Raw genomic sequence first — 27,267 nt, forward strand, 5'->3', positions numbered from 1 at the left:
GATAACAAAAACGAAATAAGCCAGGGTGAAACTTTATTAGGAAATACTCAATACTGGGGCTGTGCTGTGGCACAAGACAACAAGGTCCAATAAGTTTTGATCCTGTAACACCAGACTTGCCACCAGTGTCGTCCTAATAATAAAATGACATTTTATACTTTTGTCAGTTACAAATTGTTTCATGGATGTGAATTTATGGGGACGTTGTTCATTGATAAATGTAATATCAGCTATAACCACTGTTTCTTCACCCTTGTTTTCTCTCTAAGATGCAAGAAACCAAACCTGAAATCCTACAGCTTCAACTGGAAGCAGATGCAGACAATAAAGACTCCTTCCATAAATCCTCAATCCAAATCATCTTCTCAGGAAGCATCACAAGGTCAATGATTACACACATTTATCTGTCCATTTATGTAGAAGTCTCAGGAGAAATCTTGCATAAATAGTTACCACAGACACAAGGACATATTCAAAAGAGTTTGTTGATACAGCACATCTGGAACTACTGTCAGATTTTATATTTCATTATAAATCACTAAGTTTTTTTTTTGTTAGTTTTTACCTTCAATTTAATGTATAACTGAAATAAAAATAATGTATGAACTGACTGTATATTTTATATTTCTTCAAATACAACAAATTGAAGCCACATGCAAATCCTGAACAGATATTCCCATATTCAATAGTTTTATTTCAGCATTGTACAAACAGATGTTTTATTAAAAACGACAAAAAGCTGCACACCTGTTTTCCATCATTTTACTGTACAAAACTTTCTTGTACTGCGATATAAAAAAATATTAACAGTTATCAGTGTGACACAAACTGATTTTTTTTTTTTTTTTGATAGGGGACAGTCCTTCCCCTGCACAAAAAAAAATACATGACAAATGTCTGAAGAAAAAAAAAAAACAATCAGCAATCATACCACATACTATAATTGCATTCTTAACCATCCAAGCTTGAACAAAGGAATCTCTGTACCACACTAGATCTCCTACTGCTGGCATTAAGGAATAGGATATTAAAGAGTCTCACTGCCAGGTGTTCGGATTTGGGTGAAACCTGAGGCCAATTTTTAAACCTGTTTATTTTGATCACATGGGGTAGTTCAACACAACATCTTGCTTTGCCAGCTCCAACAACATAGGATCGTCGAAAAACTTGCTGATACTGACGTCCTCGCTTAAACCCTGTGGACAGAGGGAGGAGAAAGAAACCAGCGTAAATGTGAAAAACAGGCAGGAGGTAGTTTTTTTTATTTGGCAATAACAATGGCAGGGAAATTACCACACATTATAGATGAATGCGGATTTGTAAAAAAAAAAAAAAAAAAAAAAATGCTGAATTGATCAAACAGCTATTTCTTAAGAAGAAAAAATAAGACGGCTAGAAAAAAAATGAAAAAAAGACCCAAATGAAATCTACTGGAATCCCTTATCAAGGCTATTTCTTTTTGCATCCAAACTATATGCCAAAAACATCAATATACTCCAAGAACGAAGGAAGCTACAGACACAAGGACTGACGATTAAATGAATAAATTATTAGATAAAATCCTATGCAAACTCCAATCCCAGACCAAACTGATGTCTCATGTATAGCTTTAGTATTCTCTCGTTTTCACGACTTAATTTTTTTTCGTGATCTTGACATAAACATTGTTTCTTTGTGATCAGCGCTTAATTTTTCTGTGTATTCAGCACAAAAGCATCACTGCAGCATCATGGATAATCACAATTGCCTTTGGTCAGCGACTCAATCAAAACTGAAATAGCTCCCTGTCTGTCAGTGATTAAAGACAAGAGATTTTCTTGCGACACAATTACGTTATTTATAAATAAATTAAAGAGTAATCGAGGTGGAGCTTAGTGGTTAAGGCATTGGATTTTGGCTTCAAAGGCTGTGAGTTCAAATCCCAGCCACAACACGCTGCCACTCCTGGGCCCCTGAGCAAGGCCCTTAACCCCATAGCTGCTCAGTTGTATGAAGGAGATAAATGTAAGTCGCTCTTGATAAGGCAGTCTGCCAATCGCCATAAACAAATGTAAGATAAAGACAAAATAAAGAAGACAATGGGAAAAATATCCCACAACTCAATGCCGAAGGCACACACGGATGGCTCCACCACCATTCAGGGCCCCCCCCTCAATCGTTTGCCATAAATATCCCTAAAATATCAGTTTAAAAAGGAAGGGAGCTTTTAAAGAAACTATTTTATATGTCTGACCTTGCTGTGACCTTGACCGGCTCAATTTCAAACTCTAACCAGTTCCTTTGCTGGTTAATGAAATAACCACAGAAATCCAGCAAACATTCCAGCACTGATCTTGTGACTTCTCTATAATGAGAGTCTCAGATGAATGTACAGATGAGTGTTTAGGCAGAAAGAAAAAAAAAAGGAGGGAAAGGTAGAAAAAGAAAACAAGAAAAAAAAAAAAGGTCTACAGCAAATCTGCTCTAATGACATCGCAGATATGTTAATCAGTTGCTGGCGACGAATCTCATTATTGATTAGTTAAGTGGCTGATTAGGTAGCAGCATCACTTCATTAAGTGAGGAAAGAGTTTAATGACTGAGGATAAAGCAGTGCATACAGCTACACCACTGCACGACAGTTTTATACCGGAGTATGAAATTATCTATTTTATTATGTTGTTACTATGAAAAAAAAAGTGAGAAGGACCACAGAAGACATGTTTTTCTTTGGCGTTTCAGAACTATGATTATTACCTCAAAAAGAAAAAAAAAAAAAAAAAAAAAAAAAAAGGCCTCAGCATCTCTGATCTAACATTTTCTCTGCTGTTTAGTGTCTACGACATTCACCACGTCGAAATCCCATGGTCTGTTCTAGCGGAAAGAGAGTTACAGCTTCGGAGGGGCTCCGATTATTTATACAGAGGCCCCTCATGAAGGTCTGTTACACTGATAGAAGGCGAAGTGGGTTAAAATATTTATGTTATCGTCGATGTGATTTGTAGCGTAGACCTTCATTTTTCCTCTTATATCCTCATTTTAGCTTAGTTTACATTTTAAAACATCCCTTGATACACAATTTTGGTTTATTGCTTGTGAAAGACTGTAGAAGAGAACGAGATAAATGATATACAAATATATTCAAATTTATGCACTTTTTTTCCCCTGGCAAAATGACCTTCTCAACTGCAATGTGAAATAACGTGTGAAAAAGAGAAAATCGTACCTTGCGTCTACGAGTTTTGATCATGAACTCTCTAGCGAGATGAGGGGCGGGCTGAGGCTCTAATGGCCTAATCACAATGCTCTTGTCCAGAGGATCACCAGGAACAATCTACAGGAATAAGAACAATGAAAAGACGGTTAGTAAGACGGAAATGATTATAGGTTGGCACGAGCAAATCATGTGTCGGGCATTTCGTAAGGCACAATCCATTGATTCTTTGCATCATTATTAAACATTAAATCAAATTCTGTGTCACCACCTGAGGTAAACTATGTGCATGTGTTTATTTGTATGCTGTGAGGGAAATCATGTTGAAGCGCAATATATTTATATGGCACCAGTAACCATGAGAATCCCGGAGATAATACTTGACTGACCTGCTATAGAGCTCTAAACTTAACTCTATTAGACACCTATGAGATAAATAGGAATACTGACTGCACCCCAGGCCTTCTCATCTCACCTACATCATCAACTGACTTTACTAACACCTGTGTGTATGAACCCAAATCTCCACAAGAACACTCCAAAATCTAGTGGAACATCTTCCTAAAAAAAGTGACAGCAAATAATGACTAAATATGGAATGAGATGTTCAAAAAGTATTTACATTAGTATGTGTGTGGGATTTTTTATTTTTAGAAGACATAATATTTTCCATAACATTAACAGTTCCGACGGAGAGCCACTGAACCTCTCAGCTCATGCTTGGATGAGATTCTGACACACTTGGAAGTTGCTGGGGATAATAGTATTTGCCAAACCGATGCATGTGAATGCTAAAAGTAATTATTCCCTATACCACCCCTATAGCAAGAATGACAACAAGCATGTTCCTTTTTGTTGGGGGGGGTAATTCCCTAAAGGTAAATAGTTAATTGGATTCTCTTTCTCGTCGATGAGCTTCTGAACTGATTGGAGAGGCTTGTGTTGTTCAATAAATGTTTAAATTGAAGCAACTTTCTGTATCACGTCTTATTTATTAACTATTAGATTTTATTTTCGGCATCATATATCGGCTGCCCTGATTTCTAAATATTGACATCGGCCAGAGAAAAACCCGTATCGGTCAACCTTTATTAAATGCATCATGTTACTGCGCAATTACTTCAGATTTCTCAGCAGGAAGCTTAACTACCTGTTTATACAAGAAATATGCCAACCATCCTGCAATGCCAATGTTTGCACCAGTCTGTGCGCTCAAATTGGGTTCTCACGAAACATGCTCTGAGAACAATATGTTACACCGACGCCTTTGTGTCTCTGTTGCACTGTTGAATGTGCAGTTCTGGTTCAACATTTTAACAGTGTGACTCAGACAGTATATACAATACGGTATGGTTTCTATAGTAACAACTAATTCAACAAAACTAAAGTGTTTTGAAGAAAGAGTGAATGAATGACGGATGGATGGAATGAAGACATTTTTTAACCTATGCTGAAATAAGTAGATCAGTTAAGTTCTATCTTGAGAAAATTACATATTAATAAAAAATAATAATTAAAAAAAGCACACAGACACATACATACAAATGGGGTCTAATTGAACCATTAAATTCAAACTATTGAATTTTATCAATTAAATTTATGATAATTTCATAGATTTCTCAATTTATTAAATATAATAAAAAAGTGTTTTGCATTCATTAGATTTATTTAATTTGTATATATTAACATTTTAATAAAATATGATTTTAGATACTATATAATAAAGTGGGTATTTTATATATATATATATATATATATATATATATATATATATATATATACACACATATATATATATATATATATATATATATATATATATATATATATATATATATATATATGAATGATTATATATATATAAAAAGTATGTCTTGCATTTCTTGCCCCCAATCACCCAATGCAAAATATTTGCACGTTAATATTGTACAGTGAGTGTGTGTCTAAGTATACCTGCCAGTGGTGGAACACACTCAGTGCAAAGGCCTGTCCCTGTGTGTGTGTACGCAGATCGGTCTCGAACCCAAACGAGTCGATTGCAGGAATGAAAGCCTTGATGGTGTACAGAGGCGATCCAGGGATTGGTGCATCCTGTGTCACATGACCTCTGAAAAGACAAAGCGTTATTAAATGTATTAGACGCATGACAGCTTTTAATCAATTTACTATAAGAGCGAGTCGTTTACTCGCAATTCAAGAGAGTGCTGAATGTAATGCTGCTGTGTGTGACAGTCAGCAGAGTCAGCAGCAGCCTAATTCCCTTCCCCATCCATCTGTTGTGTGTGTGTATGATGTGTTACCTCCTGCGTGCCAGTACAGTGTAAACAGCAGACACACAATCAGCAGGAGCTTGAACCTCCACAAAATAATAGGGTTCCATCAGCCTGGGTGTAGCCTGAAACCAACCAATCAGAACAAAGTACTGAGTACTGGCACAAAATCAACAGTAACAGAGAGCTCAAGCTCATCAATTAGGATATTGGTTAGGAAGGAAAAAACACTTCAATACGACTAATGGAAGCAGTGATTACTCTGCAGGACGAACGGTCGCGTAACACAAGAAAAAAAAAAAAAAAAAAAAACAAGCTGCTCACCATGAGGAAGGCAGAATACACCACTCTTCGTGCGGTGGGAATGACCTGGCCGCCTCCTCTGTGTAACGGCTCCTGAGCGATCACCGCGTCCAGGATCTTAAACTTCACATTGCGAATGGCTGCGGCAAAACAAACACGCAACAGTGTTACCAAGACGACCGTTTATTTCCGATTGTTTAGTTTAATATAAAACTTCTGAATGTAAATATTATTTCCAGGATATTCTCCCCAACATTAGGCTTCATTAAACTGTCATACTGGCAAACTACAGTATTTTAAAGAATAATTCTCTAGATAATAAAATTCAAGTGAAAATGATACATAATTGTGTCAAATGTTAAATTTTTTCTCTCTGATAATTCTTTATATGTAGAAGTCATGTTTTTAACCATAAAAGTAATGCTGAATGGGTTGAACATCTAAATCAGAGTATATTCGAATAAACGCTGCTTTAAAGATGGAAACAGTGAAAGGAAAAGAAAAAAAGAAAAAAACAAGCTGCTCACCATGAGGAAGGCAGAATACACCACTCTTCGTGCGGTGGGAATGACCTGGCCGCCTCCTCTGTGTAACGGCTCCTGAGCGATCACCGTCCAGGATCTTAAACTTCACATTGCGAATGGCTGCGGCAAAACAAACACGCAACAGTGTTACCAAGACGACCGTTTATTTCCGATTGTTTAGTTTAATATAAAACTTCTGAATGTAAATATTATTTCCAGGATATTCTCCCCAACATTAGGCTTCATTAAACTGTCATACTGGCAAACTACAGTATTTTAAAGAATAATTCTCTAGATAATAAAATTCAAGTGAAAATGATACATAATTGTGTCAAATGTTAAATTTTTTCTCTCTGATAATTCTTTATATGTAGAAGTCATGTTTTTAACCATAAAAGTAATGCTGAATGGGTTGAACATCTAAATCAGAGTATATTCGAATAAACGCTGCTTTAAAGATGGAAACAGTGAAAGGAAAAGAAAAAAAAAGAAAAAAGATGCATGAGTTATTAATAACTCGTAATTAAATTAAATACAGATTGTCTCATAAAGAATGTTTACTTTCATCCAGTGGTGTAAAACTGAAATAAAATGTGTTTGTTTTTTTGTTTTTTTCCAGAGAGCGGATTTTAAGATGCTAGAACTTGATTTTCTGATTAATAAACTCGCAAAACAAGAACAAGATTACATTTTAGAAGAATGTGGAATGTTCTCCTTGGAGAAAGGTTTCCCAGATATGACAAATATACTTGCTGATACTATGCATGTTGAGGATTGACTGTGATTTGAGTGACTTACGTTCATCACACAGTGGGCCTTCTCTAGTTCCCCACTGGAAGCCCTGAACAATGCTGTCCTTCACTGAGCCAAGGAGGGCTTTGTCCACCTACACACACACACACACACACCCCAAGTAGAATCAGAATTGAACTTTACCCCAGTGTTAAAACTCCACCCTTTCATACAACAGAAAAAAACCCCAGCAACTGATGTCAACATCTTTTTACACTGACTCTCCCACACACCAAGAGATGCAGAAGATCAGCAGCTAAAAGGTCAAGCCTGTATACACACCACATGCCAAAGAACAAAAACGCTTAGGCCTTTATGGTAATCGTTTGGCAAAAGTCCAGTTATACGATAAATTACCCTGCTAATGTATCGTATATTTATACCTCAGAGGGCAGTGTGTCGTCTACCAAGATGTTGGGTCCAGTGGTGTCTGGTCCAAAAGCCCAGATCGAACGAGCTGCCAGCAAATCCCAGTCATACTTAGTCTGGAAGAACTCTCCCAACTTCTTTCTACAGACAGAGAATGAAAACAGAGGTGACAAATTGGAAGAGCTGTGCACTAAATGGTTTGTGACATCTGTCCTGGCTGCACAGAAGTACACATGCTGGGGTCTTTAACTTCAGATTTTAACCCAGCTGACACACACACACACACACACACACTCTGTGCATAATCAAACTTCAGATGTCAAGTAAATCAATAAACTAGCATTAGAAATTACACAGTCTCTTATTACCAGACCCTTTCTATTGTAAACTGCAGGAACTTTTGGTATATAGAAAATGGTATATAAACATTTTCCCCCATTGGCCAGATTTCCAGTACCAAAGGCTCCAGTTACATGATTTAATAGTAGGATTTCAAAGTTGTTTTACAATAAAAGTGTAAAAAAAAAAAAAAGAGAGAAAGAAAGAAAGAAAGAAAGAAAGAGAGAAAGAAAGAGAAAGAAAGAAAGAAAGAAAGAAAGAAAGAAAGAAAGAAAGAAAGAAAGAAAGAAAGAAAGAAAGAAAGAAAAAACAATGTCATTAGAAATGTTGTCTTGGTCTTTGGTGTAGTTGCCGATTTAGATTTATTATGTTAACAACCTCCTTCCTTTAGCTAGTCAAGACTATGCTAGGCACATACAAACAACCAAACGAATTTTGTCATCTGTTTCGTTTTAGACATCTGTGACAAAATGGATGAGAAACTAAAACCAGTTCACTAATTCCAGTTCGGACCAGGTGTTGTTTCTCAGTGGTGCCATAAGTAAATGCAGACGAGGTACAATGTCAAAGACAGATAAGTTTAATGAAGGGTGAGCCTTTGCACCTGTTCCATGTAATCTGCACCACCTCGTTCTCAATATCTTCAGCAAGGCCTTTCTCCAGAGGCTCAGCAATCATCGTGATCTTGTTCCTGGAATTCAACAAGATAAAAAAAAAAAACACAAAGAGAAGAGATAAAAAAAAATGTGGTTTAAACAGAGTTTTGCTGCTTATGGTATACTTTACCACCCACGTTTTAAGAGTATATTTAAAAATATATTTCAGCAAAATGGCACGGAAAAACTATCATGCAGTGGTGTTAAAAAAAATACAAATAAAAAAGCAAAAGCTGTAGCACAACAAACCTAATCAGCACAGATCTTGCAGTAATGTTGCACACATTTAAACAAAATCACTAGCATACTAGATTACAGAAAGCAAAGATTCTCAAATTCTAATTTGCATGCTGTCGAATCGTCACTGTTTGGATCACATACTTTTTATTGGGTGTTTCAGCGAAACACTTCAGAGACGATGTTTCCACCACGGTTTCACAAAAGGTCACTACAGGGTCAGCAACCTGAGGTGAAAAGTTTTAGAATAGTGTCGAAATCAGGACAAAAAAAAACAAAAATTTGAAAAATGTCAAATGTAAAAATCAGACTGTATTGTGTAATAACAGGAGCAATACCTTGATGTCAATCTCGGAGTACATCTTTCTCAGGTCGTGCATGACGCAGTCCAGATAGAGCTCACCTGTACCCAGGATAACATGCTCTCCAGATTCCTCCACCTACACACACACACACACACACACAGAGAGCACTGTATTTAGGTCAATCGTAAATTAGCAACCAATTTACAGCATTGATGAGTAGAGTGCAGTGCCGTAGTGAGTGTATATGCATGGATGTGTTTTACCTTTGTTGTAAGGGATGGGTAGCTCTTGTTAACTTTTCTTAGTCCATCCAACATCTTGGGCAGCTCAGAGGGATTCACAGGTTCCACAGCGATTTTGATAATGGAAGCAGTGTTGAACTTCAGCGGCCTGAAGATCTGGGCCTGGACACAAAACATATCACTATGTGGTACAAAAAAGTCTTTGATAGGAAGAGTTTTAATGATTGCATAGCATGCAATGAAGTTCGACTGACTCATCGGATTTGCGGATTAATCTGCACCGATTGTTGATTGCTGTAACGATTGGCAAAAATCCACACAGATAGTTCTTCCCGCTTGCGTACATTGCCGGAGCATTGCCTGTGTAGGTCCGCCGTCATTACGATGGCAGCCTCTAGAGGCAAATCACTGACACCACATGCGGTTTGTTTTTACACGCGAGACTGCGCTGAACGGAAAGAGCGATATTTTACAGTATTCATAAATAATAATGTATTAATAATATCATTTTTTTTCTCAAAAAATCTTTTTTTTAACCCATTTCATGATCCAGTACTTTTTTGTAATAAAGTGGGGTGCTATTTTCTATTTTACATAGTGTTTTTTTTTTTTTTTAATCCAGTATCCATTTTAAAAACCATCGCTTCATTAATCGATTTTCAGGAAGTACGATCCAACCATATAATCAGTTATCAAGTTATCATTATCGGTAAAATCCACCTCTAGAATACAGTCAGACCTCAGTGGCTACTCTTATGTTGGAAATCATTGAACAGAAAGGGTGTAATGGGAGCAAAAATTGTCATGAATAAAAATTGACAAGAAATTCTAGCAGAACGGAAAAAAAAAAAAACAGAATGGGAAACAAATCATGCACCAAAAATATCTCTGTTAGAAGAGAGAATGGAATTTGCATGCTAGGATGAAGGCAGAGATCCAACAACTGTTTTTCTATTAAATCTTTACTCTACCTCAGTGAATAAGACTTTATTGAAATTTGCTGTGAATGTCAGATTTGCGTGACGCAGCCACTGTTACACACGCATCTCACAGACGATTCAGAGGTACAATTCTGTCCTCACGCATAATTGTTTTTCCAGTGTTCCCCTCGAGACTAATTGCTCACTCTGACGCACAGTGCCTGTCACTTCACCTAGCGTCTCTTCACACATACAGCAAGTCTCACCTCTTCATTGCCTCGAGGCTCTGTGATGGTTGCTGTTTTTACAATGGGCTGGTCGCAGCCTTCAATTAGCACCCAATTGCCTGCAGGGACCCGGTTCACCTCAATCTGATACCTACACACACACACACACACACACACACACACAGTCAGATGCAGATGTTTATACGCATGCAATGGAAAAACATAGACAATCTTTCCACAATACACTTAGTATGAATGCATTATTATTGTAGAAGTTCACTTTGACAAACGTTTAACCTCATTAACCTTATTAAAGAGAGGAAATGAGGTCTGTTTTGTCAAATATATAGGTTCCGTTCTATTCTTATTTTGTTATACAGGTAGTCATCGACTTACGACCTATGCAACTTACGACATTTCGACTTTACGACCACAATCGCTAGCCACGGCGTACGACAGTGCGTACCAGCTTCCGGCATCATTTCACAGTACTGTACATATAGCCTACTCTATTTACGACCAAATCGTGTTAAGACCGGTCTGTCGGTCCCAATCGTGGTCCTAAGTCGACTACTACCTTTACTGCCATTTTCCTTATGATTACAGCTATTTGTATGTGCCACACTATAAAAACGCAGTTTTGACACCACTGTCAAGATCCAGTGTGAATCTGAAAAGGTGCTTGACACGCTTCAAAAAGAAGACGTCCAGGACATATTCCAGAAGTGGCAGGAACGCTGGGAGCGCTGTGTTACTGTGCAAGAGGACTTGTTTAAAGGTTATAGCGTATAAACTTAGATAAGTACTTTCTTGTCAACAGAGCTGGTCTCGAAGCTTTTTGATACCACCTCGTATATACTGTTGTCATTTGCATGGATTGAGAAGTTAAAGCCATCATGGCTGTTTGCAGGGCAAAACTTGCTCAATGGACACAAATAATGATTAGCAGTGGATGATAAGATTATTACACTTATTTGAATGAATTTAAACAATCAGATGGTAGAAGAGAAGGGGGTCAAAAAATCTTGTTTGTTTGTGAATTGCATGCATCTGTGATGCGTCTCTACTAATAATGAAGCTGTTTGTGTTTAATCCCTGTGTCATTTCCCTTAGCAGTTTGAATACACACCTTCCAGCCAATCAGAAATTAGTATTCCGAATGACCATGGCATAATAGACGATAATACTTTTGTCAGCAATTATTCCAAGATTGAGACTAGTTATCAATGTTAAATATGCAGTGGCAAAACGGTGCTTCAAGGTCTTCACCTGGCTACAGAGATCCACAGGCGTCCGACAGTGCAGATCTGCGAGTCCTCTTCATCCTCCAGTGTGTAATTCTCTCCTAGAACTTTCACCGGTTGTCCCGCTTGCAGCGTTCCGCTCAGAACCCGACCAAATGCGTGGAACTGCACTCCGTCGTCGGTGCTGTACATCTTAGTGGTGTGACACATTAATGGACCCTGACACAAAGAAAGAAATTAGTACAAAGTATGCTGCAAACTACTGTCACATGCACACAATTACAAGACATACATCAGGGTCACACTCAGTCATGGCCTCGCCCAGGTCCGAGTCCAGTCCTCCGGTGTAGCTGTGTTCGATCTTGGCTTTGGCGCCCCCTTGAGGAGATGGGATGTGCTGCACGCACATGTCCACAAAACCTGCGACCACAGATTTGGACGCAAAACAAGCAAATCAGGTAAAGTTTGATTCAAATTAACAATTCAATTCATTTTTATTTGTAGAGCACTTTTAACAATAGACATTGTCTCAAAGCACTTTTACAGCAATAATATGGTTATAAGACAATATGTAAACGTTTGCTCCCTATAATTGTTTGTCCCTAATAAGTGAGTCAGTGGTGACTATGGCAAGGAAAAACTCCTTGAGACGGCATGGGGAAGAAACCTTGAGAGGAACCAGACTCAAAAGGTAAACCCCCTTCTCATCTGGGAGGCACCAAATGTCTATTCATTAATTGTGCAGTAATAGGCGATTAATTGCAACCTGTGGTCCTGAGCCATTGTAGTAGACTGTTGATTATTAATTACAGTCCAAATCCATCCTCAAAGTTCTTGAGTTGCTCAGTATTTTCATGGATCTTTATGCCATGCAGAAAACATAATCATTAAAATTGCCATGAAATCCCAAACCTGTAAACTCCCCAAAGAAGCGATTGCAGACGAGTCGCAGCAGAGGCCGGATGTTGAGTTTGAGCTCCTCTTTGGTCAGGTGGATCCCCAATTCATCCAATACACGAGGCAACGAAGTGTCCACATCCCCCACCACCTACAGAGAGAATTGAGAAATGAAAACTTTAACTGCTGGTTATAAAAAAATAAAAAAAAACTTCCAGTCCATGTGTACGACTCGGCCTTACCTGAGAAAGGATCTTATAGAGTGGCTCCAGTACAAACTCAACAAAGCTGCGTTGTGAGTTACTGTTGGGGGCTTTTTTCGTGAACTTCCTCCTGATTGACAGACAGCACAACCAATCATGTTAGAGAAAAGTTCAGAGAAGCTGCTCGTATTTTAAACAGTGGTTATAAGGATTCTTACGTTTTGGGGTTGAAGTAGATGTCTCCCCAGAGTCTCTTTGCAAACTCGTTGTAGTTTATGTCACCTGGAAGAAAAAGAAATAAAATAAACACACTCACTCTGACTGCCGAACAGTCCAAAAATGCCAGTTTATCTAGGCGTGTATATGTCAATGTGTGTGTTACCGTAGGTATCGGAGTAGATCTTGGCGAAAGAGCCGAGGGTAAAGCAGATGCTGTACTGCGAGGAAGAGAAGCACACGTTGCCCAGCAGAGGAGACACTACTAGAGACTCATCAGTTGTATATGTGCTAAAAGAAAATGAAACAGAAAGGTAAACATTTTACATTTAAATTTAATGTATAGAATTTAAAACAATTAAAACATTTGGATTAATTTCACTAATTATGTTTACATCAAAGAGGATTCTACATGATTCTACATATTATGCTCTGAGAATGTAAATGAGTGTATAATGCTTTATATACAGGGTTCCCACTCTTTCATAAACACCAGATTTAAGGACTTTTTAAAGCACTATTATATAGTGCTTTAAACTATTATACTACATTTATTTTATATCAAGCACCTATCAAATTCACCCCAACACACACAGCATCATGAAAGACCTCTTAGAGTACTTTTCACTTACACTTAACGTTTACAGTAAAGAGTAATAATTATGTTTTGAATGTGTAGGATTCATCAATTTAGACCTTTTTAAGTAGTCGTGTTCAAAGGAATTTAAATAAATCCATTGAACTCAACGGAGCTCATAGTGATAATATTCAAATAGAGTGCAAAACACTGCTCGGGAAAGTGCCAGATTGTAAAAATACATGTATACATATATATTTATATATATACATAAAAAAGAAATAATTCATACAAGAACAAATTCACTAGACATTATATAAGGGCATGCAGAAAATGATTATTTGCTAATATATCATGTGTCTCATACACATCCATGCAAAGTACGGCATGTAGTGGAATGCTTTTTTTTTTTTTTACGACTGTCCGACATGGAAACATGAAAAATAGAAATAGAATATAGATATTGACAAAAGTACAGATTAAAGTGATTCAGTGTGATTTGTCCTTAAAGTGTCAATGTGCAGTATAAAGTTACACTGAGCTGTGAAAGTCCCGAGTTAAAGTGACAGTCCAGAGCTTTATTAATACTATGTTTATTCTAATTTGTACAGAGGTTTCTTTCAGACACAGCAAGTGTCACAGCTCAAACCACAGCAAGGGCATCAGCTAACACATCAACGTCAGCTAATTTTTTCCATGCTACCCCATCTCCACCCCGTTATTAGCGGTTCCGTTCAATTTTTGACAGCGCATATATGAAAATGTTTGAAATAGCATTTCTTTCTACCAAACAAAATGTTTCTAATTTAATTTAAGCACTTTTAAGGACCTATATTTGTTTTCTAGTACTTTTCAGGCCTTAAATCAATGAGTCTGAAATTTAAGTACTTTCAAGAAGCGTACGAACTCTGCATATATCCTCAGATTATCGTTGGTGATGCTGCCTTCTAGACAAACTTGGTATAAATGTTATATTGCAAGTCAAACTATTCCTATGGTGTTTTCCAAACACTCCCTAATAATACATCAAATGAAATATATTTAGATCAATTCATCGATCCACCACAATCCACTTCTTCAACAAAACTCAACCATCCCAGCCTTGTATCTTCGATTATCCAGTGGTAAGCAGGTTTAGCGTTGTGGAAGAGGTACCTTAGCATGCCGTTGACCTCGTCGACGATGTGTCGCAGTTTGTAGTAGGCATCAGTGGGAGGCAGTTTGAGCTCTAAGATCAGCCGGTCTATTTTGTTGATGCAGATGGTGATGGCCAGACGCTCCTGCACGGCGTGTTTTATAAGACGCTCCGTGTTCAGCATGACCTACATGTACGTGAAGAGATGGATGTAGAATAAACATACACTGAGTGAAAACGGACGACTGTTGGGTCTATATCCAATCTGGAGAATTCCAAGTTCTTCCAAATATACTTAATTACCAACTAGAGGTTGACGGATGCATTGGTTTTGAAGATTAATCAGCACCGATAGTTAAATTGCTGGAACTATCCGCAAAAATCCATACCGATGGTTTTTCCGGGTTGCGTTATACAGTACGACAGCAGCCTCTAGAGGCGAATCATTGACATTGCGTGCTGTTTATTTGAAGTGTCATTTTTTTTCATTTTGGATGTAACTGTGGAGTGTTTTGTGTTTTTTAAACCAGTATCCATTTTAAAGTTTATCGCTTAATTAATAAGTTATCAGTAAAATCCGGTCAACCTCTAGAACCAACTCTGTGAAAAAGAAACCTACTACATGCTTTTCAAAGTGCTGCTCATGCTGAATCAAAGGGAAAGCGAAATGTACTCAAAGAAAAGCACTTACATGCACGAGAGTGCACGGGTGCCCATGACTGCCGTTTTTTTGATTGACAGGAGAATGAAAGTACATTTTCTCTTTATTCTAAAATGGTTGGATTGTGTGCTAAAGGATTAAGCAAAATATTCTGCCCTACACAACCAAGACCCAGCATCATCATCACCATCATTATCAGCAGCAGCAGTATGACTCACCCCCTCAGCAGCGTCGATGAACAGCACAATTCCATCAGAAAGCCTGATTCCTGCTGTAACCTCATCAGAAAAGTTCACGTGACCTGAGTAAAAAAAAAAAGTTAATAACCGCGGCATTACCTCCTCCCTCGTTTCCAAGTATCTAAATATACTTTAAAATGTGAAAGTCTTCAGTTGTGTATACCTGGAGTGTCCATAATATTGAACAGGTAGGATTTCCCTCTCGAGTCAGGAAGTACCATTGTCACAGGTGTGCTTTTAATACCAACTCCACGCTGCAGAAAACACATACAACAATAACATCACCCAAATATTACACGCAATTTTAGTACACATGCAGAGAACTGCTAGGAAGCAAAATAGTATGGTTCAAAATAGACTTACCTCTTGTTCGGTGAAAAGAATATCTGTATAGCGCAGCTAAAGGACAGAAAACAACAAAGCAATCTTTTAACCACAAGCTTTTAGAATAGACTTTTACTACAAACTTTCCAATATCTGCGTTTTATTTTTGCTACTGAAAAGCTGATCAAGTGTTTATCCACTACGCATGTATACACCATCCATAACTTATCATTGCACTACTGTATTTTCCACCCATATTTATTCTGTATATACGGTATTATACATTTATATACGTACATGTGTATCATGATGTAGCGTGTTATCTTCCTGATATTTTACTATATATACCAAATCTTATTACCTATTGCACCTTCTGTACATATGGACCCATAACCCACTGCTATTCATTGTAAATAGGCCCCTTTTGCATTTCTGGTAAAATCCGAAGTGCATTTTCATTGGCTCTAAGAAGTACCTCGCACAATAGCAATCAAGTTGAATCTAATCAAATCTAATCTAATCTAATGACTTTACACTTACATCTGCATCGTCTCTCTTGCGGATTTCCGGATGAGTCTGTTCAATCAGGCAGTCTACAAAGCAGGTCTGTGAAAAACAAATACACAAACTCGTTTCACTTTGAGCAGCACACAAACGCCAATATAACAGTTCAGGTCATTGAAAGTCAAACGTAATGTATGAGAAGTGAAGAAAACAGGTGGAGTGGGTGGAAAAGAGTCGCATTGACAAAAAAAAGGAGGCAGAGCTTTGGGTTGGCACAGCTGAAGATGCTGCAGGTGGGATGTTTTGGAGACAAGGTGAGAAAGGCACGATTGAGATGGTTTCATCACGTGCAGAGGAGGGACATGGGGTATATCGGTAGAAGACTGCTAAGAACAGCAAAGACGCTAATTCCCCTCCACTCCTTCTCTTCCTCTACCCATCCCCGAGGTATCCAGCGGTTGCACCAACTCCAGTTGTGTGCCACCTAATGGAGATTTCGGACCTTCAAAGAGAAGATGCCGACCCTGTGAGGAACCCGAGCTAGCTAGGAATAAGCCAGCTCCAGGTGGATACCACTTCATGATTTCGGACATTGGACTTTAAGGCTAAACTACCTCTTAATCAATCATTAAAAATAAACATTCTACATATGCTGTTTCTCTATCATTTAACATTCAAAGGCTCTGGTAAGCAGGACTTGGTGTTGAATCTAAAATGATCTCAGATCATTTATGGGTTGCTCAGGAGCACCTGCTTCCAAAACTCCAACTGATGGAAAACTGTAGAAAGGACATTACTCAATCACACACTTTACGATCAAGATATTTCTCACTCTCGGGTCATTTGTGATGTTTTAATTATTTATAAATCACACTCTTGGTGTCACCCAAATGGGAGTGAATTTCTCATTTGAGTCTGGTTTTCTTCCCTGTGACATCTTTCCATCCAGAGCTGCTTTGATTCAATGTCCATTGTGAAATGTGCTACAGAAATAAACATTAATTGGATTGAAAATGAATGCTGAGGATGGAGCTGCCAGGCAGAAGAAAAAAAGGAAGGACAAGAAGGAGATGTAAGGATAGGGTGAGGGAAGACATGCAGGCTTGGTTTGAAAGATGTAAAGGTCAGAGTAATATGGAGAAGGATGTTCAACTGTGGCGACCCCAATGTCTCACAATGACTTTCCAATAATAGTCACGATACAACCGTAATGTTTTTGCCACTAGTCTCAATTTTTCTCAAATTATAATTTCTGATTAACCTCACAATCATAAAATACATTTACATTTCTTATATTTTTATCCTTTCTACATACACAGGGCTAAATTCTAGTGTATACAAACATCAGTGACAGTGACCGCATGTTGGTGTACATCATACTGTTCATGTTTGTGGGTATGTGACCAATGATGAATTACATGCATTTTAAAAGCAATGCAAACTTTTACACTTTATAATAACTGCATACATATATAGAGCTCACCATTTCTGATTGTTTCTTTTTCTCCCATTATGATATATTTATATTGTCTCTTCTAAAATATCTTAAAGATGAAAAAGGGGAAACGCTTCAAATAAAGCTCATTATATATATATATATATATAAGCAAATCTGTAAAAATAAAATGGCCCAATTCAACGCTCATTCATTTTACTTGAAACCGTGTTTCAATCTTTAACACAAAATACGGTGTGTGTATATAAATATATAGATTTTTTTTTTTGCACTGACCTTGCCGTGGTGTAAATGACCGCACAGAGTGACGTTTCTAATCAGTTCAGAGCTGTCCATTAAATCAGCGAGAAATCTGCCAAGAAAAAGATTTTGGTAATTTTCCATGATGTCCAGATCACTCAGAAATAACATTTGGTATGTAATATATGCAGACTCACTCCATCTCATAAACTGTAGCTGGAAGTTCCTGCTCTGTCAGAGTGAACTGCTTCGTCTTTACAGGCTTTATAATAGGCTCTGACAGGAGACAGAAACAGAATGATAGTTTTGGTTCTTTGATTTCTATCCTGGATACACTGCAGTTATGAAATTTGCATTGGACATAAAAATTAAGCTTATGAACATATGCTCGCATGACGAGTTGAGAATTCACCAGTGGCGGCTGCGTGTCCTCCTCCTGCACGATCGTCTCCACTTCGGGCCCATAGACTTCCTCTGCAGTCGGATAATACTTCTTATCCTCGTGCAAAACCACCTCCATGCCGCCGCCACCACCACCCTCCTCATCAGCGTCAACCTGGTCTTCATCATCCTCATCCTCATCCGCCTGGACACACCACACGCGTTTCATTGTATGATTTAACTCTTTCATTAAACATAGATACAATTAAGCTCAGAGATTCTATTTACCTCAACCGCATCACGGTCCTCTGCCTCCATGTCCTCATCCTCATCAGAGTCCAGTTCTGGCCCGATGTAGTTACCGAATTCGTCATACAGGTCGTTCTCCATGGCGTTGAGCTTTTATCCGGTGTGGTTTCAAACGAACAACTCTGGCACCCTGAACATGGGAATGCAAATATGAAGTGGAGGAATATAGATTATAGCTATGTTTACAATTCCACCCTCACCTCTTATTTAATGCACTGGTCAACCAAATCTAAAACAATCATACATTGTTACAGCTCACTGCGCTTGTGCACATTGGTATTTGGGGTTATTAGGTACATAATGCATACCGTTATTTTTTATACACGATTTCTCTCTCTCTCTTACATATATAAAAGTTATAAAAATCTGGACATTATATGTGTGTCCAGATTTATATTACTTTTTCTCAGGTTTCTTTCCTGCTCAAAATTGTATTTCTACATTTTTTTTTTTTAAACAAAAAAAAAGAAAGAAAAAAAGAAACCTGCCTTTTTTTTTACCTCTGGGTTTAAAATGAATGTTTACTGAAAATATTAAATGCACACAGTTCAGGACAGTTGAAGGGAGTTTAAGTATGTAACCCCAATCACCCCTCTTCCAAAAAAATTAAAAAATAAAAAAACAAATACAAAAAAATGAAGTAGTAGAAAAAGAAATTTAATTTCCTTTAATTAACGTCCTTTCATTTTTTTTTTTTTTGCATAAAGGTAGTAAAGTCTGAAAATGATAAGTACCGCAAAAACAAAAAGCGTTTTGCTGATTTAATTTTTTAATAAAATTAGAAAAAAGTGTGGGCAATAGGCATGAAATGGTTTCCTGAGCAGTTTAGAGTATTATTTTACGTTTTTAATTATAAAACTTAACGTAAAAAAAAAAAATCCTTGATGATTAAGAACGCTTGCAAATTGCATTATTTATCACAAATAATTTCTGAAAAATCTTTTTTAAAACATTTATATTCACTCTCTCTATTAATGCACTATACACAGTAGATCACATGTCCTGCATCCTACATAGTGTGCTTCATGTCTAATACGAAAGACTTTCCCCGGATCTTGAACAAATTTGTCCAATTAACGAAAAAATAAATACAACATAACAGATTTTTTTTAAATAAACAAATAAAAAAGGTAAACGTGTTGATATGAACTAGTCAATAGATCTCTCATGCACAATACATGTATGAATGGGATCAGAACCATAATGCTACACATGCTAACGTTAACCTGACACTTTATACTGTTCTGTCGCTCTTTTGAGCAGAATATAACATTGTTCCTAAGTATATTTCTATAAATCCGTATTGATCATTAGCAATGCGCAAGAAAAAGAAAAAGAGTAAACTTACGTATTGGCGGGTTTTCCGTATTTATTCAGTGTTTCCAAACACCGCACACCGCCAGGCCCTTACACCGCACAACGTAAGTCGAACGTCGATGACGTCACGAGCAAGGCGCCTTTCGCTGTGCCTAATAAAAATGTTGCCGAAGAAGAGATGAATAGAGGGATGAATTTTATCTTCGACGTATTTTGGTAAAAAAATATAGTATGAGAATCTGATTGTGTTACAAACATTGATGGTTCTTCTAAAAATGATTAGATGCCCATATCTTCACTCACTGACATCTATCTATCTATCTATCTATCTATCTATCTATCTATCTATCTATCTATCTATCTATCTATCTATCTATCTATCTGTCTCTTTGTCTGTCTATCTATCTATCTATCTATCTATCTATCTATCTATCTATCTATCTATCTATCTATCTATCTATCTATCTATCTGTCTCTTTGTCTGTCTGTCTATCTATCTATCTATCTATCTATCTATCTATCTATCTATCTATCTATCTATCTATCTATCTGTCTCTTTGTCTGTCTGTCTATCTATCTATCTATCTATCTATCTATCTATCTATCTATCTATCTATCTATCTATCTATCTATCTATCTATCTATCGTGGTGGGCAGGGCCAGCAAAGCCATCTTTACTGAACCTAAACCCCTTTAGAATCACTGACTTATGTTTACAATAAAAGTAGCTTGTAGCTATTGTTTTAACCAGTCCGATTTCAATTTTGCATTTAGCAGGCATACAATAACGGCAGCATTTTCACACCCTTTGATTGGATGGTTGACCAGCGCCTTAGTCAGAGCTCGCAAACCGCATCTGTAGCAAACTGCACAAGCTCAAATATATTTGTGCGGATTTAATAGCTGTTGTTGTCTGACAGAGAAGAAATTGATTTGGGTTAGCACACTAAAATTTATATTTCTCACATGTTTATATACTTTATCCCTTTTCTTTGCCCCATTTTCCTTCCCTGTTCTTGTCTAATTTATTACAAACAGTATACAGTATAATAACCTTTCTAGTAAGTTGTTAGACTACATGTAAGTTAGAATTTTTAAAAGAGTATTTTTAACAAACATATTTAGCTAGTGCTGATATTTATAGCAATAAAACGTCTCCCAAATTGTGCATTTATTTATGCAACTGAGACCTAAATATGTACATAAAAAATAAAAATTTGTTTGGAATTGGAATATATTTAATCAGAAAGTATCAAGTTGTTATAAAATGAAACTATAAAATCTATCACAAATCCATCCAGCCATTTTTTTTACAGCTTATTCTAAACAGGGGTCTCAGGGGACAAACTGAGGAACACCCTGGACTTGGTGCAGCCCTATCGCTAGCACAATCTCTCACACTATCTCACACATGCACACACAATTTAAAAACACCAGATACCCGACAACAATGTCTTTGGTCTTTGGAGTGTGGGAAGAAACCAGAAGCCCCAGTGGAAGCCTCAGAAGCACATCTAGAGAACATGCAAACTCAGCACACACAGAGCTAAGGGGGCATTTGAACCCATAATCTCAACTATCAGTGTGAGGCAAACATGCTAACCACAGCCACTGTTCCACACTTTCACAAATCCTATATATGATTTTTTTAAATCAGGTTTCTCTGTAATAATAATATAGGGACGCACAAATAACCTTGCATGCATGCAGCAGGTCATATGTTGACCTTCAAGATTAAATGGTTATTAGTTCAAATCCCAGCCTTGTCATGCCAGTGCTTGGGCCCTTGAGTAAGGTGCTTCAACGTTAACTGCTCAATGGAATAAATTAAGTGATCGGAAGTTGCTGTAGATAATGATGTCTATCAAATGCGATAAACGTAGGCCATGTCTTTTTCTGAACAAACAAAAACTGAGAGATTTTACAATCATTTCAAGCAAACAACAATAAGAGGTGACAAAAGTTGTATGGCAAAGACATGCAGTGAGCTGACCTGCCTGATGGGGACACCACAACACCCTATTCTGCTGCTCTCTTAAATTCCCACCTGCTGTTAGGCTTCACACAGCAGATCTATGTGTTTTTCTCATAGGTTATACTTTTCTATTTTAAGACGTGACTCGAACTGTAGTGTTGCTGATAGGTTTGGGTCAGTGTCTGCAGAGCAATTTTTCTTTCAAAGCTTGGAGTTGACTTGGTCTTGTACACTGAGCTTCACCTTACAGTACGTCATGGCCATATTCCCCAGCTCCTTCAGTGTTAATATAGCAGGGCAAAGACGACTTTACAGGCTTGACATTTAGAATGAATGGGACGTTTGGTTCAGAAGGACCTGATGCACACTAAATAAATCATACACTCATAGACTGTGTACACGCTGTGTACCTGTGTTATATGCTCAGAGCTGGAAAATACTTTAAAGAGAAATAAAGGCCAATTGCTTTTAATATTTTTTTAAAAATTATTAATTATAGATCAGATCAATAGACTTTAAAGGCATCTATCTTCTGAGAGAAATAGGAATTTGATCTTGAAAGTAGGTTGAAAGCGAGAAAGATAAGACGGGAGATCAAAAATAGGGGTCACAGGTATATTCACATGTACCCTGACTTTTAAACAGATATCTGAAGCACCGTAGTCTGGGGACAAACAGGCTATGGGTGTTTATTATTTTCTTTCCTGCAAAATAACGAGCATGATGGAAAAACAAAGAAAAAAGCACACAGCCAGGCGCACGAAACCGGCCCGCGCTAGTTTACATGGTGACAGACAGGAGGAGGGAGAGTGTAGATGAAAGACAGACAGATCAACAGATACACATATAGGCACACTTGAGATGTTGCCTTCTGAGGCATGAAATCCAATCACTGTACATCACAGACCGGTATTACAAGAGAGCACTGCTAGAACACTTGCATGTGCAGTTAGATGAGCGAGAGCGCGTGTTGACCCTTTTCTCCACTCGGTTAATCCAACAGATGAGACTTTTCCCAGAATGCAATATTGTCCTGGATGCGGTTCAGTGGCACTTGAAAAACAGGAGTAAAATAAAAACAATTCTAGTCAGGCATCACATTTGAGGGAACGCACTACACTATACATCTATATGTCTATACAACTGATTTTCCGATGTGTCTTACTAATCGCCTGTATTTTCTTGAGGAGAAGCTGAAATTATCTTAACCTAATGACTTGTGGAAAGTGCAATGTTACGCAATACCAGTCAAGCCTATTTTTATAATAAGCAGTAAAACGCTGGAGGCCGAGTGTGTACCCTGTTAGTGTCTGTAGAATTGGGCTAATTATTTTGTAGTCAGCAACAAAAAAAAAAAATCACAGCACTGTCCCGATAATGACATTATTACCTCAGTGTTGCTGAATTCTCATTTTCTATTGGGTGGAGGTGTTGGTGAGTGGAGAAAAGCAGATCAGAAAACGACTTTACCTGCAAATTAAACTCAAAAAGTTATGTATAAATGCAGACAGTATTGAGCGGACACTCATGCAAATGGATTAAAAAATATGTGTACATTTTCTCTGAGAAGGTGTTTACTAAATATTTTATGGAGGGAGTCTCCAGTGCAAGATATTGGAAAGATAGAGCAAATATTGTCTGGTGAGAGAACAATTGTTCCAAGTTGCCAAAATACAAATAGTAACTTCTTTAATAGAGGTTAGACAACATTAAATGTAACAATAACACAGAAATGAAGTACAAATAATAATCCATATATTATATAGACAAAAGTACTGGGACACCTGACTTTTCCAGCAATACATGGTTCTTCCCCGAACTGTTGAGTTTGAGGCACACAGTTTTATAGGATGCCTTTGGATGCAGTGCCCTTCAATTTTCCCTTCACTTAAAGTAGAAGACCCAAGCCTGTTTCATTAATGTCCCTGTACACATAGTGAGCTTCATGAAGATACATGGTTTACATGGGTTGGAGTGGAAGATCTTGAGTGGCCTTCCCACACTTCATCAATATCTGACTATATAACGCCCAGTGGCTGAACAAGCACAAATCTCTACAAGCGCACTCTAAGATCTAGTGGAACATCTTCACAACAGAGTAAATTATAACTGCAAATTTATTCTTCTGAGAGGTTATGGAGGGATATTCCAACCTCCTTGGCTATGAAGGATCCACTTTCCTGAAGGCTTCTTGCCAAACACCTCAGAGGGCCACACATTCCTATAATGGATTATGAGAGGAAATACCTGACATAAGGAGATATACATATTCTAGGAAGGATTGCTAATTTCAGCTGTAGACAAGCAGGTGTGTGTGTGTGTGTGTGTGTGTGTGTGTGTGTGTGTGTGTGTTTGTGAGAATAGAAATTTCTTTGGAAAAAAAATTACAAAAATATATTAGACTGTGCTGCTTTGTACATAGGACAGCCAAACTGATGTTAATACAGATGTGTGTGACATTATGTGTATGTGTGTGATTGTGTGTTGGTGAGTATTCTCTAAGGTACTGCCCTACTAACTGCATCATTTCTCATCCTGATCAGCACACCTGTGCAGAGGTGAAAATAAACGGCACACATTTCCTGCGCATATTCCTTAGTTCCTACCCCAATCACTGCCTGTTTTCCTGTATCAGCTCTTTAACTTATCCATCCTCCTCTGTCTTCCATTCAAACACCCGTTACCTTATTACCCATACTACAGTTCCAGGACATCTCCAATTAAACACACCAGCCAGTTTCCAATGAACTCTTAATACCACTCAATGTCTATATTAACTCGAATTTCCCTCTGGCTCCTGCGTACAATCTCGTTTTTTTCCTCTCCATCACTCTCTCGCTGTGATGCATTACTACTGTCTTACCCATTGCTATGGCCTGTTATATTACTAATCATTACAGTAGCTCATTGCACCCTGCAGCTAATCTGTGCTTGCAACTCTTTCACACAGACACACATTCTCACTCAAATGGATTTACACACACATACACACACCCACACCTGTTACTCATCAGTTGGTCCTCTTGTTAATGAGGCTGATGAGGCTCTGGAGGCAGGAGGAGGGAGAAAAAAAGAAAGAAAGCCACTTCGTCACACTTGTTTGCATAATAAAAACAACAACAGGCTCATTAAAACTTGCTTGCACTGTAAATTTACACACTCGAACCATCTCATCTAATCATAGATTTAGAGTGCTTTATTAATAAAGTAAATACTGTGTGTTCACTTCAAACACTTATAGAAAGAAATAAACTATGCTGCAAGTAAAAGGTATATTTATCCTTGATTGGCAGTTAAAAGTTTTGTCTATATTCAAGTGCACCACACACACACACACACACACACACACACACACACACACACACATATATATATATATATATATATATATATATATATATATATATATATATATATATATGTGTGTGTGTGTGTGTGTGTGTGTGTGTGTGTGTGTGTGTGTGTGTGTGCATTGTTTTTACATATTTGCATTGGTAAAAACGAACGTATTTTTATATAATTAGTAGATGTGCTATCCTTTTTTAGTTTAAAAAGTGACCAATATTTTGTATGTAGATTTATTTCTCCTCACAAAAACGTTTCTCAATCGCATTCTCTCAGCACCTGCTACATAACTGACGTATCATAACACTATGGAGACCGAGGCGTGTCCTGAGAGTCACACAGAATATAAATTAACATTACAAAGATAGAACTGCATCTTCCTGGAATCAGAAAAGAAAAAGTCATTTTATTTTTCATTTTTTTGCAATACAAAAGACGGTTTGTGAAACAGCCATGTGTTAGAAGTCAGATGGCACTTGAGTAAATTTATGATTTACTGTCTGTCTGAACCAACTTAATAAAAGCAAACTATCTGAACTATATTGAATTGCATAGCATCATATTTTTTCCCTTGCTTCGTATTGCATTGAATCGCATTGTGTAGAATCAAATCGAAATCAAATCGGACTACATCTTAATAGGGGTGAATCATAAAGCATCACATCGGTAGCTGCTTCATTTGTTTCTTTAATGTATAATATAGTTGGCTATGCATCAGCCTCAGTTATGGAGATACATATATGTGTGTGTGTGTTTGTGTGTGTGTGTGTGTGTGTGTGTGTGTGTGTGTGTTTTGTGAGTATAATATGTACGTAGGACAGATTATAAAAATGTAAACGAGACAGCTTGGACCTTTTACAGGTGGATATCAGTATATCATGTCTGGTTTTAATGACTGAAGATGCCAGTCGATGCTTCGAATGCACCAATACGTTTACTGCACACATCCGAGCTCTCACAGCTCTCACAGTTCTCAAGTTCCTGCTGTCGTTTGCATAGAGCTTTTATTTCGACTCTGTGGCTCATGCCATATAATTCGCATATGCTCAGCAGCCACTTTATTAGGAACACCTGACACCTGTTGCATTCCAGCTGTCGTTCAATTGGCCAATCGTGCACCAGATCAAAAGCTTTGAGGTAATGTCTACATCAAACATCAGAATTAGGAAAAAGTGTGATCTTTAATGAAGTTTTAAATGTGGCATGGATGAAAGTGCCAGAAGGAAAAACACATTTTGGACACTGCTTATCAAAACAGTGAGTAGAGGGTCTGCCGGATAAAACACCTTGTTGATGAGAAAGGTTTGAGAAGAATGACCAGATAGGAAGCTGTAGTGATTAAGATGTTGAACTTTTGATCAGAAATTTGTTAGTCCAAAGCCCCTTGAGAAAAGCCGTTAACCCTTTTCAGTTGTATAAATGAGATAATTGTAGGTTGCTCTGGAGAAGAGCATCTGCCAATGCTATAAATGTAAATAGTTTGAGCTGACCAGATGTCTATAGTAACTCTAATAAGCACTCTTTGCAAACATGGTGACCAGAAAAGCATCTTGGGATGCACAACACGTCAAACCTTGAGGTGGATGGGCTACACTATCAGGTTTCTCTCCTGTCATCCAAGAACAACCATTAAGAATATAGCTGAAAAAAAATTTCAACCACAGGGTGATTTTCATCTTTAGTAAGCACTTTGTCTTGGTGAATATGGCGCCTATCCTGAGAACACTGAGTGCAAGATTGGACAACACACTCATTCACACACTCATGCCTCATTCAAACACATGCACAAACATATTCACCCAAGGGGCAGGCAATTTAGCATAGCCAATCGGCCCATCTGCATGATTTGGACAGTGGGAAGAAACTT

The 27,267-nt window shown here is 37.6% G+C and overlaps 1 protein-coding gene across 2 annotated transcripts; it reads right to left on the minus strand.

Moving 5' to 3' along the window:
- Nucleotides 1–660: 660 nt before the first annotated feature.
- Nucleotides 661–20,232, minus strand: eftud2 (elongation factor Tu GTP binding domain containing 2). Of its 2 annotated transcripts, none has more exons than XM_046866732.1 (28): nt 20,112–20,232; nt 18,743–18,893; nt 18,493–18,659; nt 18,271–18,357; nt 18,110–18,185; nt 16,414–16,479; nt 15,913–15,948; nt 15,713–15,803; nt 15,529–15,611; nt 14,670–14,836; nt 13,104–13,228; nt 12,940–13,003; nt 12,761–12,851; nt 12,534–12,669; nt 11,914–12,041; nt 11,647–11,840; nt 10,417–10,528; nt 9,252–9,392; nt 9,022–9,123; nt 8,828–8,910; nt 8,395–8,481; nt 7,466–7,592; nt 7,089–7,176; nt 5,788–5,906; nt 5,494–5,588; nt 5,147–5,300; nt 3,206–3,313; nt 661–1,196 (listed from the first exon to the last, which is right to left on the minus strand). In XM_046866732.1, exons 2-28 carry the CDS (start codon nt 18,842–18,844, stop codon nt 1,101–1,103), a joined length of 2,925 nt encoding a protein of 974 aa, XP_046722688.1. In that variant the 5' UTR covers nt 18,845–18,893; nt 20,112–20,232; the 3' UTR covers nt 661–1,100. The 2 variants fall into 2 exon arrangements, with proteins under 2 accessions (XP_046722688.1, XP_046722687.1); XM_046866731.1 differs by having other exon boundaries at nt 18,271–18,349; nt 18,486–18,659.
- Between the last annotated feature and the right edge of the window lie 7,035 nt (nt 20,233–27,267).

The sequence above is a fragment of the Silurus meridionalis genome, chromosome 14, assembly GCF_014805685.1.
Source record: "Silurus meridionalis isolate SWU-2019-XX chromosome 14, ASM1480568v1, whole genome shotgun sequence".
NCBI lineage: Eukaryota > Metazoa > Chordata > Actinopteri > Siluriformes > Siluridae > Silurus > Silurus meridionalis.

Coding starts and splice junctions, on each gene's coding strand:
- eftud2 (XM_046866732.1), bottom strand. CDS start 18,844: ATGGAGAACGACCTGTATGACGAATTCGGTAACTACATCGGGCCAGAA. Junction 13,004..13,103: donor GATCTACTCCGATACCTACG/GTAACACACACA, acceptor TTTTTCTTCCAG/GTGACATAAACTACAACGAG. Junction 5,301..5,493: donor ACTGTACTGGCACGCAGGAG/GTAACACATCAT, acceptor TTGTCTTTTCAG/AGGTCATGTGACACAGGATG.